Here is an 18606-nt window from a genome sequence, read left to right as displayed (position 1 = left end):
ACACACATTATGCAATTTATATAATAACTTTTTGGCCACACTTGACACCAATATTCATACCTGATTATAATTATTATGCAGTTATAGCAATTAAATGTGTAATTAGCTTAAGTACCTTGTATTTAGTCAGTATTATTGTTAGTGGTATTGTGATTAATTATATTATGCAGTAGGTGTAAAATGGATGTTCTAACCAATTTTTTTATTTATTTTATTTTTTATATTTGTCAAAAATAGCATACATCAATATATCACATCAACAAAATTTTTTATTTTTTATATTAGTTATTTTTTAAAATGTTTCTATTGAAATATCTTAATCGATCTGCTTGAGCATGCGTAAGTTATTTATCAGCGATTTGATTGATTACGCCACAATTAAGTTTCCTTGTTGCCTCCGTTCCACTTTGGTTGATTTCAGGTTTAATGGTGAACTTGGCATTTCAGGAAATGTGGTCCACCCACCCTCTGCTGCTTTATCTCATCGACCAATTTGATTGACAGGGTCCCGACAGAGCCCCCTCCCTCACACAAACGGGCCGAATGTACAGCTTTATCGGTGTGACAGCTGGGATTTCTACACTTACGACTTACAAAGAGTAAAAAAGCGAGAAGAAAAGACAGCATCATAGATCGTGACAGGCCTTTTCAAAACTCTCCTTCATTGCGAACGTCTCATTTGAAACTCTCACCAGCAGGAAGCATTAAACTCTAGGCCCCATAGTTTTACTATGGCCTAATATGGGATTAATGGTGACCAGGAAGTCAGAGTGTTCTTGTAAATGTTGCTGGGCATTGCATTTGTATGGTTTATGTACTAGGGTGTTTGTAATGGTGTATAATTAGTGAAAACCATTTTTTGACCTTAGTTTCAATTTTTTTAAACTAACATCTTTCCCCCATGCACAGGGACCGATCATCAAATTTTACACGTTGCCATAGCAATGCTTAAATATTGCTTGCTATTCTTATGTACAGAAATCGATCTTAATAGTGCTTTGAAGAATCATATTATGCCGATAACAATGATTATTTAATGGCCAAAGAGTTTGTTTGCAAAGCAGTGTAAAGACTGATTATTAAAACTGCTTGCCCAAAAGGGATTGTTTGCCCAAAAATGAAAACTCCGTCATCATTTACCCACCCTCATGTTTTCTAAACCTGTATGACTTTTCTTCTTCTGTGAAACACGAAAAAATAAATGCAACTGAAATGTTATTCTAAATATCTTGTTTTGTGTTCTGAAGAAGAAAGGCAGTCATAAGGGTTTGGTTCAACATGACAGACTTTTCATTTTTGGGTGAACTGTCTCTTTAATTTTGGGAGCAGCACATGTACACAAGTGCACAGAATCTGGCAGATGTGTGATTAAATTCTCATTATCATATCGTAATCAATGAAATCATTGCATCATTGCAGCTGTTTGTCTGTGGAACATCTCCAGCACCGGGACTGGAATTGTGTGCACCTGCTGTGACAAAAGTCTCCCCAGTAGAATTTCTATAGGCCTACTTACCTCTCTGTCTTTCCCTCCATCTCTCTCACAGTGGGAAGAAGTGAGCATCATGGATGAGAAGAATACGCCAATCAGGACGTACCAGGTATGCAACGTAATGGAACCCAACCAGAACAACTGGCTCCGAACAGACTGGATCCCCCGTGGCGGAGCTCAGCGCGTCTACATCGAGATCAAATTCACTCTGCGTGACTGCAACAGCTTGCCAGGAGTCATGGGAACCTGCAAGGAGACCTTTAACCTCTACTACTACGAGTCCAACAATGACAAAGAGCGGTACATTCGAGAGAACCAGTTCACCAAAATCGACACCATCGCGGCCGACGAGAGCTTCACGCAGGTGGACATAGGAGACCGCATCATGAAGCTGAACACGGAAGTGCGGGATGTGGGAATTTTGACACGGAAGGGCTTCTACCTGGCGTTCCAGGATGTGGGAGCCTGCATCGCTCTGGTATCCGTACGGATCTTCTATAAGAAATGCCCTCTCACCGTACGCAACCTGGCCCAGTTTCCAGACACCACCACCGGGGCGGACACCTCATCACTAGTGGAAGTACGCGGATCCTGTGTGGACAATTCGGAGGAACGTGAGGTCCCTAAAATGTACTGCGGAGCAGATGGAGAATGGCTGGTGCCTATTGGAAACTGTTTGTGTAACCCTGGCTATGAGGAACACGGAGGAACATGCCAAGGTAAGAGCTCAGATAACTCCCTCGCTCCATTTTTTCCAACAGAGCGTTTCATCAGTCGAGATTTACGCACCTCCCACATGGAAGGTAAAAAATACCCTGCTCGCCCATCAGTGATACATTCTATAATTTAAGATGAGATCATTATAAAAGAAGCTGACCCGGATGAGCTTTTTCCCCCTCAGGGATGTAAGAGTTTACTCAGATGTAGACAGCTGGGTACTCGGAGGATCACTGTGGATTAAGCCAGTGTTGCTATTCGAGAGGTCTGGTTATGATTATGAATCGCCCTGTTTGATATCAAAACACCTCCCTGTGGATTTGTGCATGAGAAACGTTGGCGCTAATTATTTTGTTGGAGCAACAGCCGTGTGGTTTGTGAGCAGAATCCGCTTAATTAGATCACGGGCCAAGGCTCTCGTACTCTTTTCGCTTTCGTTCTCCTTTGCTATCTCTCAAGAGCATGTGCGATGGTTTTCAGTTCGCATTAAAGGAAATAGACGTGATTGGCAAAACACTGAAAAAGCCGGAGAGATAAAAGAAGAAAAGGAGAGGATCAGATAGATTGCTTCTGTCACCAGAGGGCCGTTTCTCTTTCTCCATGCAGGCTTTGATTCCCAGTGTCCGTAGTCAGGCCATACGGCATGGAAAAAGTGGTGATATACTGTTTGGGGTAATGCTGAGGTCAGTGCAGGCAAAAAGGAAGAGCCAGAGGGCATGTAGACAGTTTGAGCACGCCCTTTCTTCTTTTTCTGTCTGGTCCAGAAGAGGGTCATCGCTTGAGCAGGGTGATAAATGGCCAACTGGCCAGTCTAACGGCCTTTATTTATGAGTGCTATCTCAGCGGGCTAATTGCATGACAAATACGGGCTGTAATTTAGGGCTCCTGCAGGCTCAAAGGGGCCAGTCGGCATTCACCGCGGGCAATCTCTCTCAGTGGATGTGCTTGTGTGGGTGGTTAAAGGGGGTACACTGGGAAAGGCCATTCTCAGAGATCTGGCCGTTTTTCTTGGCCACTCTTTTATTAGCGGAGCTCGCTGGCAGCGGCCGGGTTCCCCACTCGCTCCTTAGCTTTCCTTCTCTCTCCCTCTGCTCTCTTTTGCCGTTCAGATATGTTGAAATGAAGGAAAGAGGCTGTGATTTACTGAGAGCAGAACAGCGTTTCCACACAGACATTTGGTGGAACATTTTACTTAAATCACTTCAGGGCTTGCAGTGATGATTTCATTACTTTGAGATATTTGGAAGAGGGCGGTTTTTAATATTTCTGTTGTTTGGCATCAGCAAAAGTTTTCAGGTTTCATTTCCCATCTCACACATCAATTAAAAAAAAAAAAAAAAAAAAAAAAAAAAACCCTCAAGTCCCAAAAGCTGGCATGTAGAGGATAATTTGTTTAATTTCTGGGTACTTGTCTGCACAGGACTGAAATATAAGGATAGCCTGCTGGCCAAGAGTTTCAGGTTAGTTGAACAAAACCATCACTCATTGCTCTTTCAGGCCAATTTTACATTTATTGATCTTGCATGTCTGTTTTAATACCTTATATACAATTTAGAATTTAATTAAACAATGTAGAAAATAAAAAAAATGCATTGCTAAAAATACCAGCAGAAAAAAACAAAAAAAACAAAAAAACTTATTGTTGAGCTTTGGTATCAGCGTGAAAAAGGACCAATAAAAACAAATTGCAATTCATAAAGTATTTCATAGCCAAATCCAGATTTCAGTAAACATCCAAGGCTCCTTTTTTATATATCCTTAGACCATCTTCTTTATATCTGTCTTATTGAAGCTTGAGCCTGTCATCAATGGCTGATTAAGCCATCACATGCTGTCTTCAGCAAGGCAACAGGCAGTTGTTTCCTCATTGAAGCGGGTTCAAAAGGTGGCTTTCTCTCCCAGCATGCAGATGCGAGTCACTGTCAGTTTAATAAGTCTGTGTGTGCAGCCCAGGCCAGGGGAGGGATGCAGAGGTTCACCTTCAATGTGAGGGTGGAGGAGAGGCCAAGAACTTTCTCAATGGGGCGTCCTGAGGACCTTGTGAAAAAAGCCCATTGAAGATAAGGGATACAAGCCCCAATACCCCAGAAGGCCTCAATGGGAGCCTCTCCCCAATTGTTGGGATGTCGTGATCGGGGATGGGGCGAGAGGGGAGGAACACTAGACAGGGTCAGGGGTGACCCCTGGCTTTATCCTCTTCTCCTCTCCGAGAGACGGGGGTCATGGCCGAGATTTATTAAGACGTCAAAATTTTGACAGCTGCTGCCTAGACGGACAGGTCCAAGAACGGAAGAGCAAGAGAAGGCCACAAAACAGCCGCCGTTCGGTTGGTGAATGGAGCAGAGACTTGGCCAAAGCATTCAGTGTCTTTTCTTCTTTATAAGAGTTTGTTGTTTTCTCACTGCTCATCTGCTGTGTTGAGTAGGAGGTGAGGACAGAGAGGAAATCTCCGCTTGTTAGTGGGCGTCCGGTGAGCTGGAGACGTGTAAAAGCCCGCTGAGGTGCTAGGCTGTAATGGAGAATGACAGCCCACTCTCAGTGTTTCACTACACTGTAGACACAGTTTAGTGAAACAGCACGACAACATGGAGAAAAATCCAACAAGCTCGAGTGAGTTTTTAGCTTTTTTGACTAATACACCCTAACAAAAAAGTACTATGGTATTACTGCAAAAATTTATTCCTCATGATAGTATTTTGTAAACATAGTAGTTCCCTTAGTACTACTTATCAAAATGTCAAAAAAACATGATAGCACCATGGTAATTTTTGGTACTTTTGTAATATTTACATGGTATTTTACACATGCACCATAGCAGTATCATGGAAGTAACATAGTAAATGAATTTCTGCACCATGGTATATGTCAAAGCCACCGCACCACAGTAGTACCGCCACAGTAGGAAGTGGTAAAAGTGGCAAATGTCCAAAAAACATGGTAATACCATGTCTAATAAATTATGGCACTACCATGATACTTTTTGGTAAGTGATACTATGGTGTTGTTTGATGTACCATGCAATACGAGTGCGATAATGCATATCAAATTACCATCTGATACATCATTCAACCATGATGCTGCCACATTATTTTTTAATGGGTGCTAATGTAAAACAACTCACGCATATTTAAGTAATTAGAAAGGATAAAGGGTTTGAAAACTAGAGCATGATGGGAAGGTGTGATAATATGAAACACTGCTCTTTGAATCAGAACAGACAGCGGCTTGTGTAACTGGAAGGAAAATGATGCTTGACAAGGCATTATTTATGTATGTACACTGAGATAGACTCTCAAGAGAACGCCGTTTGTATCGACTTCACCGAGCAAAAGTACATTTTAGCTTTAATCATACATTAAGCAAATTGGTGTACTTGAGGAGAGGTATTGATCTGGTTCTCATGTGTTATTGTTGAGGTACAGCTTTTTTTCCCGGTGTAAACTTTGCACCTTAACACCTGTATGCGGTTGTTTGTGTGCCTAATTAGAAAAAGCTTGCATGTGTATCTCATTGCTGTCATAATTATGAGCAGGTGTATGAGACTCATCATCCTCAGCTGTGTCGTTTTTGCTCTTTTCTTTGTTAAACAATAGTCGCCGCCTGCCAAAATGCTCCTACCTATGAATATTCATCACTTCCTTTTTGCTTTTGATGGCAAGCACATATGTTGATTCCTGTCACGATCCTCCTCAGTTCTCCCCCATGAGCCCCTCCATCGTCCCCTGAATGGACTGTCAGCTGTCCCGGGAAAGAGAAATAGAGAGAGAGATGGAGAGAGGTGCCCTTTGATATCAAACAAATACGTTATTTGCATATTTCGTCCGTGAAATGCAAAGCCAGCAAACTTGTCTCTCAAAGACAATGGGCGGCTCGTCCTTTCAGCGAGAGGGAGCGAAGGTTCGGTCCATCCCCTTCGCTCTGTGATCATAGCAGTGTGCTGTATACGTTTGAAATCATTAGGATAATATGATTCGCGTGATTAAATCCAAATCTTTTGAATCGGCCGAGTCTGACGTTCGCGTTTCGCATGCAGAGTTCGGATGATCCAGTCTATCTGCGTCGCTCTCTTGCTGTCTGTATGTGTGCAATTGCTTGCTCATGTGTGTGTTGTTCTCCTTGACCTCTTCCTGTCTGTCATCATCCGGTGCTCCCATACGGAAGCTCCCCTGACAGCTCACAGCCCTTCAGTTGTCATGTTGTGATGGATGCACCGGGGGTGGAAAACGACCTGAAGGACAGAATAGGAGGGAAGGGTGAGAGACGGAGGTGACTGTCCCCCCTCCTAACAGATTGTTAGCATTCATGCTAATAAAGTTTAGGTCATATATGAGGTGACAAATGCCCTTTTTAGCGTTCATTCAAATGTTATTTGATATCACAGCATTCAAAGTACCACGGTATTACCTTCTGATGCAATAGCTGTACCTTTGTAAGATCATTGTAATTTCTGTATTCTTGTATTTTAAGCTTAATTTTAGTATTTTAACGTAACGGATAAATTCGCAGCATTTCTCAGCAGAGACTGTTGAAACTGTTGTGACTGTTTTGCTAATGCAGATTAGCCAAACTGTTTGCACCCATGCTAATGCTATTTTAGGACTAAGATGAGGTGACAAATGTACAGATTATGAAGGAAAATGTGGAATTACCATGGTTCGCTTCGAAATATCTTGTAAATTAGGGTGACCAGATGCTGTTTCTAGGAACCTGTCCTCAGAAATGTCCGCTTCTTATTTTGCGTTTAAGTGGTGTTTGAATACACTAGTCATTCAGAACAATAGTATACATCAAAATACAATTGTATTCTCATACCATCATTTTACATCTTTGTAAGGTAACATATCTGGATATTTTCACTTAATATTGATATTGTATTACCATGATAAATTCACAGGCTGTTGAAACTACATACTAATGTGAACTAGTCAAACTGTTTGTGCTTATGCTGTTGTCTGTGTTTTCCAGGAATTTGGCTGTCCCTACTTTGTTCAAATACTGTATACTACCACTGTATATATCAAAGTACCATACTATGATACCATCTTTTTTTCTAAGTCAGAATGTCTGAAATAACCAGATTAAGTAGAAACTATCCAGTGTCCTTGATAAATTCACAGCATTTCCAAAAAAAGTCTGTTGAAACTACACACTAAGCATTTTTTTGCTAATGTGAACTAGCCCCCGTTCCCTTTTGAGAAAATCTGATAGCGGTAGTCTCATCTCTCTGGTGTTTAATTATATTTTAATTACGCCGTCTGGCACACATTCATTACCGGCGGTCTGGATCCGTTAGATCAGAAGAGCTGAGCTGAGCACAGATCTCCTTTAGCATCACCGGTACAGAGGTATGGACAGCGCTGTCTCAGCGTCCGCATGCCAGGGTAAATATCTTTTCGAGTGGATGAGCCTTATTGACTCACTGCTCGAGGGTCTGTCCTCCCATTCTCCCTAATTAACCTAGCATCCATTTAGATGCTGCTCTCCACACATGCTTCATGCCAAAGGGTTTGTGTTCATTTGACAAGATGTCCATCAACAGTGGACATGAGCAACCAACCCAGCTACTTTAAGCGATCCTCCCCATCATTTAGTCCCTGGCTCCTCTCTTTTCCCACTCCATACATGAAACCTTTAAGTTGGCTTCCACCCAAATAGGGTCATAGGTCGACCTGAGGCTGTGTCGGAGGCAGGAAGGCCCAAGCCATCATTTTCTTCTGAAAGAGTCGCTGAAGCTGCTGACCTGTTTTATGCAAGAGGGGCACGGTTAACTTTACAGTCAGCATGGCTGCTGCGCTTCTTTGTCTTTCGGGTTTGATTAGGATGCTGCCAAACTTTTCTCTGTACAAATGCACCAGATGGAGCCCATGAATGCAGTTGTTCTTTTCTACTAATGAAGTGTTTATGAAGGCCTAATATGAATGGTTTGATTCATGATGATTGATGTCACAAATTAATCTTCTTGCAAGCAACTCGAACTAAATGACAAACCTTTTCTCTGCACTGTGAATGACAAGAACTGAAGTGACTTAGTGTTTTCTCACTTAGGTAAATATGCAAATGTGAATGAAAGAAATGTTATTCAGAGATGTGCACAAAAGCACTTTTCGAACTCTCCATTGCACAAACATGCATACTCGGCAGCATACTCAGGGATTCCTGACTGAAGTGCTCTTCGCAAAACTCTCTCTCGGCACTTCTAGATAGGACGTCAGTTAACAGATGTCAATTAGCTGAGAGCTTGTCTACGAGAACGGGAGCTGGAGAAAGGACAGACTTAGTAATGGGATTATTTCGGGGGTCGGCAGACCTGTTTCCACAATGCAAGGCAACACTAGTGATTAGCCCGGAGGGGTCAGAGCGGCGACTTCACAATGCACATTAATACTGGTAATTATTTGGAGAGGTTGAAGCATGGCTAATGCTCGCCATTAGACTTGAGGGTTTATTCCATTCCTGGGGTTTTCGTTAGAATGGATTGGTCTCTCTCAGACCAGCTGCTGTGGAAAAAGCCACTCGGTTTGTTACTGAACGCAATTAGTTTTGACTTTATGTCTTTGTTAGCACTGAGAGAAAGACTAGGGAAAGCAGGAGGCAAAGATGAAGAGCATTTGCTGAAGCATTTCTGTAGACATAAATCTCACCAAGGAATTTTGAAACATAGGAATGGAAGCCCTATATAGAAGCACTGAAATGTAGCTGCATGTTGTTGCTTAGAAGTTTTTCTCGGTAAAATGTAACTGTGAAATCACAGTAATTCAGTGTCCCTGAGGAGAAAAATCTTAGCTACATTTTTAGCTTGACAGTAGTTCAGCGGTTTTCAAAACATTGCAGCTTTTTCAGCAGAAAATTTTCATTAACGTTTTCAACAAGAAGCAGTTTAGTTTGACAAAATGCTGTACTGCTGTCACGTTGAATTTCTTTCTGTTTTGTAGAAAAAGAATGATAATGTGCAAAGTAACTTTTTAGTTGAATTAATTTCTTTTTTTTTTTTATTATCATTTTGGGCATTTTCTGCCTTTATTGGGAAAGGACAGTAGAGAGCTGACAGGAAAGCATTGGGTGGAGAGAGGGGGGCAGGATTGGCAAAGGACCTCAAGATGGGAATTGAACTCAGTTCTCTGTGAGCGCAGTTGCACTGTATGCCGGCACACTAACCACGATCCTAATCCGAAATGGGATTATTTTAACATAAATTCATTAATTATTTGATTATTATTATTTCACATAAATTTTATAATCAAACTATAATTGTAAAGTCTTTTACTTAAAAATATAATGTAATTTTAGATATTTAAGGATATTTCTTTCTGTAATAGCTTCAGTGTAGTTAGCTACTTTTTGTTAATAGTTTGTTGTGTCGCAAACTTCTTTTCTCTCTCTTTCTCTTTTTTATGATAGCTTGACTGCAATTTAACCTCTTTTAAATCATGAGTAACTTGCACCTTGGCAAGATCAAGTTTCAGATGGCTTCCCCAACATTGCACAGTAATAATACCAATGTTCTGTCATGTTCAGAGGAGGTGATAGCAGGTGAACACTTTCTAGTGAAGTGTTCACTAGAAAGAAGACTGTAATCTGAGAAGTTCTTTTTTTCATGCAAATAAAGTGACCTTCATCATAGGGCATAAAACACCCACTACAGGAGAAGATTTCTTAACAAATTAATAAAACACAATGTTTAAACCGATCAGCTAGGAAGGAACCAAACTCATGCATTTTATAATTAGCACGCACACACTCCTCATGGCATGTGAACGACCTTTAACAGGATTACAATATTGTGGGCCTCCTCTAACACATGTGGCTTACTTAAATAAGCTGAGCATGTTACTCTCAACAGACTCCCAGTGCATTTATGTGTGTGTACACACAGACTTTCCCAATCTAACCACAGATGCATTTCTCTCATTTATATTTGAACTCCTTAACCTTCAAACACAAACACGTGACTGAAAACAAAGCAGTAACTTGAAAAAGAGACTGTTGCGAAGTGTTCTTCACTCATCGTTGCTGTGGTGTTGACACATTTACCCTTTAATATCCTCTCCTGGACATTAATCCGAGAACCCAGAAACGTTTTCTTCTCGCTCACCACCTCGTCCACACACACCTCTGCTCCGAGGCACGAGCTTGTGGCCGCACACTCACAGTAACCACAACCCATAACCCTTTGCATGTGCATTCAGTATGTCTGAGGAATTCTTGCGCTGTGTCAAATTTTGGCTCATTTGAGAGGGGAAAAAAATTCTAGTCTTAATGTTGCTTATTTTTACTGTAAGTTGTTACTGCTTTCTTTGGCTCTGATTTGATGCATGTAATCAAACCGTTAGATTTTATCCATTCCGTTTGAGATTTAAAGAGTCTGCATGTTTCTCCACTGCAATGTTCTCCATGTCATGAGCTGTTCTTGGTAGTTTTTTTAAGGGACAGATTGCTCGGTAAGAGAGGGTGGCCATTCAACGGGCAGCGCAGTGCATTCTCCCTGTCTTTGTGTGGCAGCCTCCCTTTGAAGGCCCTTGGCTAAGAGGAGGTGGGGGACTGAAGCCGACAGCGAGAACATTAGCATGTCAAAAGCTCCTAGAATCAATAAGGGCCTTTTTCTCTCTCTCTCTCTCTTTCCCTCTCATTCTCTATCTCTCTCTCGTGCTATATCTCTACCCGGAGGCCACGACCTTTTCTGGCATCAACCAGCACCGTACAGACCTTCACTTCATTTGTTCATGTTCACTAAATTTAGCGTAGGTGCTGTCTGGAAAACTGATGCTGGAACTTACCAAATTTAGATTTTTAGTAGAGAGAGAAAAAAAAAACAGGAAGTCATCAGGAACGGACAGTAGAATAGGATTAGGAGCAAAACTCAAACTTGCGTTCTTCACATGAGCACCACAGTTAAACTTTAGTTTCTTTTTTAAAACGTACATTTCTTAAGGGGTTTGTCTTGGAGAATTTCTTTTTGTCTTCACCATGAGTCATCAAAGCATGTCCCACTGCTTCTGGCTGAGTCCCAGTTGAGAGTAGCCCTTTGCAGTCTCTGCTCTCTGGCCACTGAACAAAACAAGTGGACGGGACACGACGTTCTCGGCACCATCAGCTCTTCAAGAGAGCACCACTTAGACAGGGTTCACGCCGAATGCACCGCCCCGACCCCTTCTGCAGAATTTAATATAGCAGTCCAGAGAGAGCCCACTGCCAAGCCTGCTTGAAGCGAGTGCTATTTGCTAATGATTGTAAGAGTAATCCTGCCTCTGAGATGTGTTGAAAGAGACAGACAGGGCTGAAGGGGGTGGTTTATGGAGTGCCAGAAAAGCAATTGCAGGCCAGAGCATTTGCAGTGAGGGGAAAAATGTTGGCTTTGCAATGAGGGGACAATGATTCTGCGCCCTCTGAAGTGAGGCAATTATGACCATGAGTGAGTAGTGGAAAAAGACACAGAGAAAAAAGTGAAAGTGATGAAAAAAGAACAAAAGCCCGAGAAAGTGAGAGTGAGAGAAACCTGAATAAAGTCAAGGAGAATGTAATAAGTGAAGAGAAAATAATTTTTGGACCTGGGATGTTAAATTATACTACCATGGTTTTAGAGGTTTTACCTTAGTAGTACCATATTTTTGGAAGTATCTTGATATGCTATGCTCTTAAACAAAAGTACTATTCTACTACCATAATGCCAAATGATTATCATGTTAATTCCATAACAGTACCATAGTATATTTGAATGTACCATAGTATTACCATCTGATGGCATCACTGTAAAATAGTTCCAACAAAGTACTTTTTTTTTTTGTTGTTGTTGTTTTGTGAGGGTTGGAGTATAATGCAAACAGTTGTTATTGTTAAATATAAAAAATATATATATTTGTAGTTGTAGATTAATTAAAACTGAAATAAAATATTAATATAAGATGTATTAATATAATATAATATAATATTAATATAAAATGTACTTAAAAAGATAAACTTAAATGCAAGCACCTTAAAAATAGAATAGAAATGTTGCATTGCAACTAAATGAATATAGTATTGGCTCAGTGGTAGCGCATCGTGTTAGCAGCACAAAATGTTGTGGGTTCAATTCCCAGGGAACACATGTTAGGTAAAAATTTTTTTATCCTGAATGCACTGTAAGTTGCTTTGGATAAAAGCGTCTGCTAAATGCATAAATTTAATGCAAATATCATGGCATATAAGTTCCAGTACAATGGTATTTACAATGTACACAAAATTTACAAAATTCCATGAAATGTTAAAAACAACAATTAAATAAAAGTAATTCATAACACTAGTACATTATATTCATAGTTTTTTGAGGACGTTTGATACAGTAGCTTTGTCTGAAACTGAAAATATTGAGGACAATAGCTTAATTGCTTAAATTGTGGTCTGTACCACATTTTGCTACATAACGTTTGTAGATATCTAACCCTAAATGTTTTAGCGACATGAGGATGAGTAATGACTTAATTTGCATCTGTCAGATGAACCTTGCCTTTGCATACACACACACACACTCCTTGTTTGCTATGCAGGAATTGTTAGGAATGTGAGACGTTTGGCCCCCTGCCTCTCTCAGCTGTCCCTTCCCCTCAAAGGACAGTAGACAAGACAATGAGCTGCATTTCAGAAAGACTTCACCTCCACATCCCTGCTGCTGCACTGTCCCTACCCCCACCGCGGACTAAGCGGAGAAAAGAGTGTTTTCTTGTCACCTGCCTGAGCCAACCCTTCATAAAGACCTTCCTGAAATGCCGTGAGTGTGTGTAGGTGGAGTTTCTGTCTATCAGATCCAAACCACTGGCTGGGATCTTGATGTGATTCAGAAAGACTTACCCTGGAGTTGTTGTCTATGCTGCTTTGTCCCCTTCTGCCTTTCCTTCAAAGCTTTACGCAGCTCTTTATATAAAACACAGCGACACACACACACTTCTGTACAGCAGATGGCCACGTAATAATTTACCTCAGAGCGGAGCTCTCGCACTTAAAGGTTAACACACGTCTTTTGTGTACGTTCGCCTCTAGCTGTACCTCCATACCTTACTTCGGTAAGACCTTGGGACTGTCTTTAGAAAAGTTTGAGGAAACTTCTGACAGGTTTGTGGGGATCAGAGAGCGAGAGAGGGCAAAGGAAGGGTACGTCGAAGCAGAGACAGACAGAAGAGCGATAAATAAAACCTAGGCGAATAAATGGAGATTAAAGCCAGTAAGCTTTGACGCAGCTTGGCCCCTCACTGACAAACGAGCTTCTCAGGGGTTAGAGCCACATCAATCACGGCATCATCTCACACACTCATGCTGCGGCGATGAGGAATGTTTGCATGCAGCGAGTGGATCAAGGTATATCAGTCACTGCAGATGTAATTAATAAGCAGAAGGCGGGAACCGATCAATGAGGGAATTGGTGTGTTCATGCTGGAGGGCAGAGATGACAATCGTCTTTCTTTTTCTCGTTCTGTTTTTTGCTGTACTTCTTTCTCAGCTCCTTCAGGCATAGCATCAGATAAGAGTAAAAGCAGTGTTTGTAAAAGCAGGGAATTTTGTGGAAGTTCTGTAGAATATAGTATAAATAATATTTAAGAATTGACAGTCTGTTAAGAGTAAAGTAATAAGCCTGTGAAGTGACAAGAGGAAGCAAAGAACTGCATAAAAGACTATAAATTACATAAATGTCATGAAAAGTCCCTGATATTCTGACAAGAACCTTGTAACTTGTGAGATAATGTGAGTGTGTGTGTGTGTGTGTGTGTGTGTGTGTGTGTGTGTGTGTGTGTGTGTGTGTGTGTGTGTGTGTGTGTGAGGTGGATTAGCCACTGTTGATCCTCCTGAGCAGTGGCTTCAGAGATAAGCCAACATCATAAAAGTGTCATAAATATGTTAGCCATTAGCTCACGCAAACCCACAGGTCTTGACTTCACTTTCACTGCCTTCGGCAAGTGAGCCTGTGGGTGGATGTGTGTGTGTGTGTGTGTGCACACACACGAAAAAGACACCTCTTTAGAAAAACACAAAAAGTCCAACAATATCAAAAAATAATAAACAACACCACATTTTCTAATTTGTGAAATTGTTTATGAGCAGCACTAGCTGAGTTTTAACATATTTTAATGCATACAAAAATACTGAATATAAACGAAATATGTAAAGTACCAAAATGTGCAAAAAATATTATTTAAGACCTACACTTAAGCCGCTATGAAACCACATTTCCTAAATAAATTCCTAGTTGCTCATTTTTTCCATTTCTATTTCCCTCCAATTTCCAAGTGAATTTTGTTCTCTTGAACACAAGTTTGGAACTTTATTCACAAATTGTTTTTACAATAGATTTTTTTTTTTTTTTGCATAAATTAATAACAGCAAGGATGTGATGAAGAAAAAAAATGGACAGAATCCAAGAGAGATATAGACGGAAAGAGTCTCACTTCACTTGTGTGTGTGAGGAGAGAAATATAACCTGGTAGAGTTAAGTCAGTGTTAAATTTCCGAGAGGACACACACTCTGAAGACCACCCAGTGCTGAAGCTTCATTCCCTCTCATTTTCCTGTCCCGCTCTCTCATTCTTTTCTTTCCACTTCTCCTCACATTTCTATTTATTTTTCCTGCAGTTTTACCTCTGTCCGCTATTTATTTATTTGCAGTCATCTGAATAGAAACCACCGATGTTGACGCAAGTATCATCAGACCTCTTTACATGTCTAACTGAACGTCCTCAGATTACATGCATCTAATTGAAGTCCTTTTGTCCCGCCTGGAACATCTTTCAATGCTCATAAACCACCGCACATACCTTGTAGAATTCCGTAATTCATTCACTTCCCAACACAATGCCCTGATCTGCTTTTGTCCTCAGCTCCACCCTGCATTTTGCCTTTCTATGCAGGACAACAGGTGACTGTTTTAAGGTCTAAAGCCCACAGAAAGCATTCAGAGCTCAGTCTGAGATGGTGTCATAATTGAGATGGACATTGTCCTCACGGTGGACGGTATATGCGAGAGCACTGACCCTGAATATTGGGGTATGGACTGGTAATTATGACCCTATTTTGTCACAGGCAGTAAGCTCATCTCTTCAATCGTCCACCCAAGTGGACAATGAGACCGTGATTGTCCTGCTATTGTCCAGCCCAGTGGTCATAGGCTTCATGTAGAGAGAGTGGAAAGGTCAGATCTGTGGGGGGGATGAGAGCTGTGTGTGGAATTGAAACCAGGAGCTGTTAGGGGTCTCATGAGGGACCTAGGATGGAGGACTTAGGAAGGGAGGGGACAGCTGGTCGTCTTCCGTAAGGGTCTGGGACTGAGAAAACACTCAGACTCTTAAGCAGGTGGAGGGTGTTAGATATCCTAAGTGCTTGAGAAAAGTGCTACAAGTCAGCGAGTGCATTCGCTTATAAACAAGATCGAAACTCCTGCACTCGAAGTCTCTTGATCCCCACACACACCTCCGGTTTCCTACCATGGTTTTAAGCTTCCCAAGAATCTTCTTCAATTAACTCTGTCCTCCAGCCGGTGTTAAGATGAACCAAAGCTGATCAGATGAAACCTCCAGCTCTAATTCCCATCATTCCCCTCCAACGCATGGCAACAAAGCATACCATCCAGTGGAAGTCGCGACCCAGGGCTGCATCTCTTCTCCCTGAGCTCTTTCTATCTTTCCATCCCTCACTCCCTACTGTTGTTTTATGGATCTTGTTTAGAAGATAAAACTGTGTTAATCTCCTTTTAGAAGATGTACGTTAACTCTCTCCTCTGATCAAGTGTGCTGTTGCGGCTGATTGGGAGTGATTGGCCCCTGGGCAGACTGTGATGGAGGGAGAGATGAAATGGAGAAAGTGGAAGGTGGTGATTCCCGAGGGCGAGCGCTAATGCAGCCCTAGGGTTCCTGACACTTATGTGAGATTAAAAGAATTGGCCAGCAAAGAGAGAAAATAAGAGAGAATGAGGCAGAGAGTGAGGCACATTTTATTATGGATGCGCACGCTTTATTTAACGTGTTTTGGACTGTTAAAGAGAAACACCCACCCACTGCAATGATAAGGCTTAGAAGAGCCAGGACAATTTTTAATATAACTCTGATTGTACTCGTCTGAAAGAAGAAAGTCATATACTTCTAGCATATCTCGAGGCTGAGTAAAACACAGGCTAATTTTTATTTTTGCCTGAAGTGAAAATGCTGTGTGAAGCAGAAATATCACAAACAATTAAAATGTAAAATGTTTAATATGCATCTATATTTTGGATTGGGCTATATTTTTCACTGTGGCTTTATGACTGGTTAGGAGAAGTATAAATGGGCCGTCACACTAGATTTTACATAGGAGAAAACATTTGATTTTATTTAATTTGATTTTATAGTATTTATTTAGTATTGCTACTTTTTCTATCATCTCTAGTGCTTAATGCTAATTAAAATCTTTTTTAATAATACTGTTAAATGGCATATCTCAAAATTAATATCATATTTATCTTTTATATTGTATATTTTGATGCCTAAATTCACTGGACAGTATTTCAAATGATTGACAATTTAGTATAAAATTATATTTTTTTTTTTCTACAACACTGCAACCTACAACACTGCAACGAGTGTCTTTTTAAATTGAACTTTCATTTTGTTCATATTGTTATGGATGCAAAACCACTAAAATGAGAGTTTCCCCCATGTTTGATTTTCATCCAAGAGGCCAGTTTGTGATATTTGAATCTTCTGTTGGTCTAACGTACTTTTGCTTTACGAACTTGCAGGTCAGAGTTCACCAAACCCAAACTTTTGTAGGCAGTGAAAGACAAATATTCTTCACATTTGTTCGCATTCATATGAATGTAAGTGAATGTCACACAAAGCCCAGTGTGACCGCCCTTTAAGGGCTGTCCTCTCGACACATGAAAGCTTGTTTGTCCTATTTGTCATATAAAAGCCTTGAGTTTCTTTCCCATAATGCTTTGCTAAGAGCATGTATGATTATCGCTAAGAGCATTATTATGATTTGTGATATTCCGCATGGAGCGTTTATATTGATAGGACCTTTTAGGGAAACACATCTGTAAACTATCTTCAGATCGATAAACTCTTAGATAAATGTCATAAGTAGCGGCTTTATTCATGTTCAAATGCTATCTGTACTTGTGCGGGTATCGATGGCTTTGTAGAGAAAAAGTCAATAAAAGACCTCAAAGCATTCCTTTGTCTCTGTCACCGTAAATAGGAAATTATGCTGTGTGTTTGTATGTGTGTGGCATATTAGAAGGAGCAACAGAAAAAAAAAGAAGGAAGTAGAAAGGCAAACAAACAAAGTAAGAAAAGAATAAAGCTGGAGGGAGTACAAAAATGGGCGAGAAATAAAAGAAAGTGGACAAACTTGAAAAGAGAATGAAAAAGAAAACAGAGCTAGAGAACAAATGCTGAGAAAGGGCTTGGCTTGTGTGTTGGGATTAATCACTTCCTCTCTGTCATAAAGCTGTGCACTGCTGTCTGTCATTCAGAAATTCAACACCACTCCCTTACAGAGTGTTTCACAGGCCTGACATAAACATTCACACACTGAGTGTCGCTATGATAGCTGGAGGTGAAAGACTAAGAGTTTTAAAATCGCAAAATGATGAGCTATTGTAGCAGTATATGTTAAATAGTTCATGATCATTAACTTCTCAATTTTCTCTCACTTTCTTTCTCTTCACAGCCTGTAAGATTGGTTACTACAGAGCACTGGCTACAGATGACAGCTGTTCTAAGTGTCCCCTGCACAGTTACTCCATTAGGGAGGGATCCACTTCCTGTGCCTGTGACAAAGGCTTCTTCAGGTCTGAGACAGACCCTGCTTCAATGCCATGCACACGTAAGTGTATTTAACATTCTCTCACTTTATCTGGATTTACACTGACTCCATGGATGATTATACACGTGTGCACCTCTGGTTTTTGGAGCATGTGTACAACTTTGAGACCATTTGTAGTCCAAATTACACTACCATTCAGAAGTTTGGGGTTGATAGATTTTTAAACTATTTTTCAAAGTCACTTATGCTTATCAAGGCTGCATTTTTTTTTTTTAAGTTTTCTATTTTAATATATTTAAAAATGTAATTACTCCAGTGTTCAGTATTACATGACCTTCAGAGATCAGTGTAATATGCTGATTTGGTGCTCATAAAATATTTCTTATTATCAACATTAAAAACAATTGTGCTGCATATAATGTATTTGCGGAAAACATGATAGAGCAGCATTTATTTAAAATAAAACTTTTGGTAACCTAATAAATGTCACTTAAGGCATTCATGTTAAATAAAAGTATTGATTTCTTTAAAAGAAAAAATGCATACTGACCTCAAACACATTTTAGATGGTCTCTTCCTAAGTGTGCCGTTCTTGGCCAGAATAAGCTGTAATGTGGACCAGATTATGCTTG

At 40.5% G+C, this 18606-nt stretch overlaps 1 protein-coding gene across 2 annotated transcripts in view; it reads left to right on the top strand.

Moving 5' to 3' along the window:
* Positions 1-18606, top strand: part of LOC109111127 (ephrin type-A receptor 4-like) — a 39008-nt gene that overhangs the window by 2247 nt on the left and 18155 nt on the right. For both annotated transcript variants that reach the window (XM_042718727.1, XM_042718728.1), the window contains exons 3-4: positions 1548-2211; positions 17879-18034. In XM_042718727.1, coding sequence (XP_042574661.1) covers positions 1548-2211; positions 17879-18034 — 820 coding nt within the window. The remainder of the gene's footprint in view (positions 1-1547; positions 2212-17878; positions 18035-18606) is intronic.

Source organism: Cyprinus carpio, chromosome B2 (assembly GCF_018340385.1).
Source record: "Cyprinus carpio isolate SPL01 chromosome B2, ASM1834038v1, whole genome shotgun sequence".
NCBI classification, from domain to species: domain Eukaryota; kingdom Metazoa; phylum Chordata; class Actinopteri; order Cypriniformes; family Cyprinidae; genus Cyprinus; species Cyprinus carpio.
This window is presented reverse-complemented; position numbering and strand designations above follow the sequence as displayed.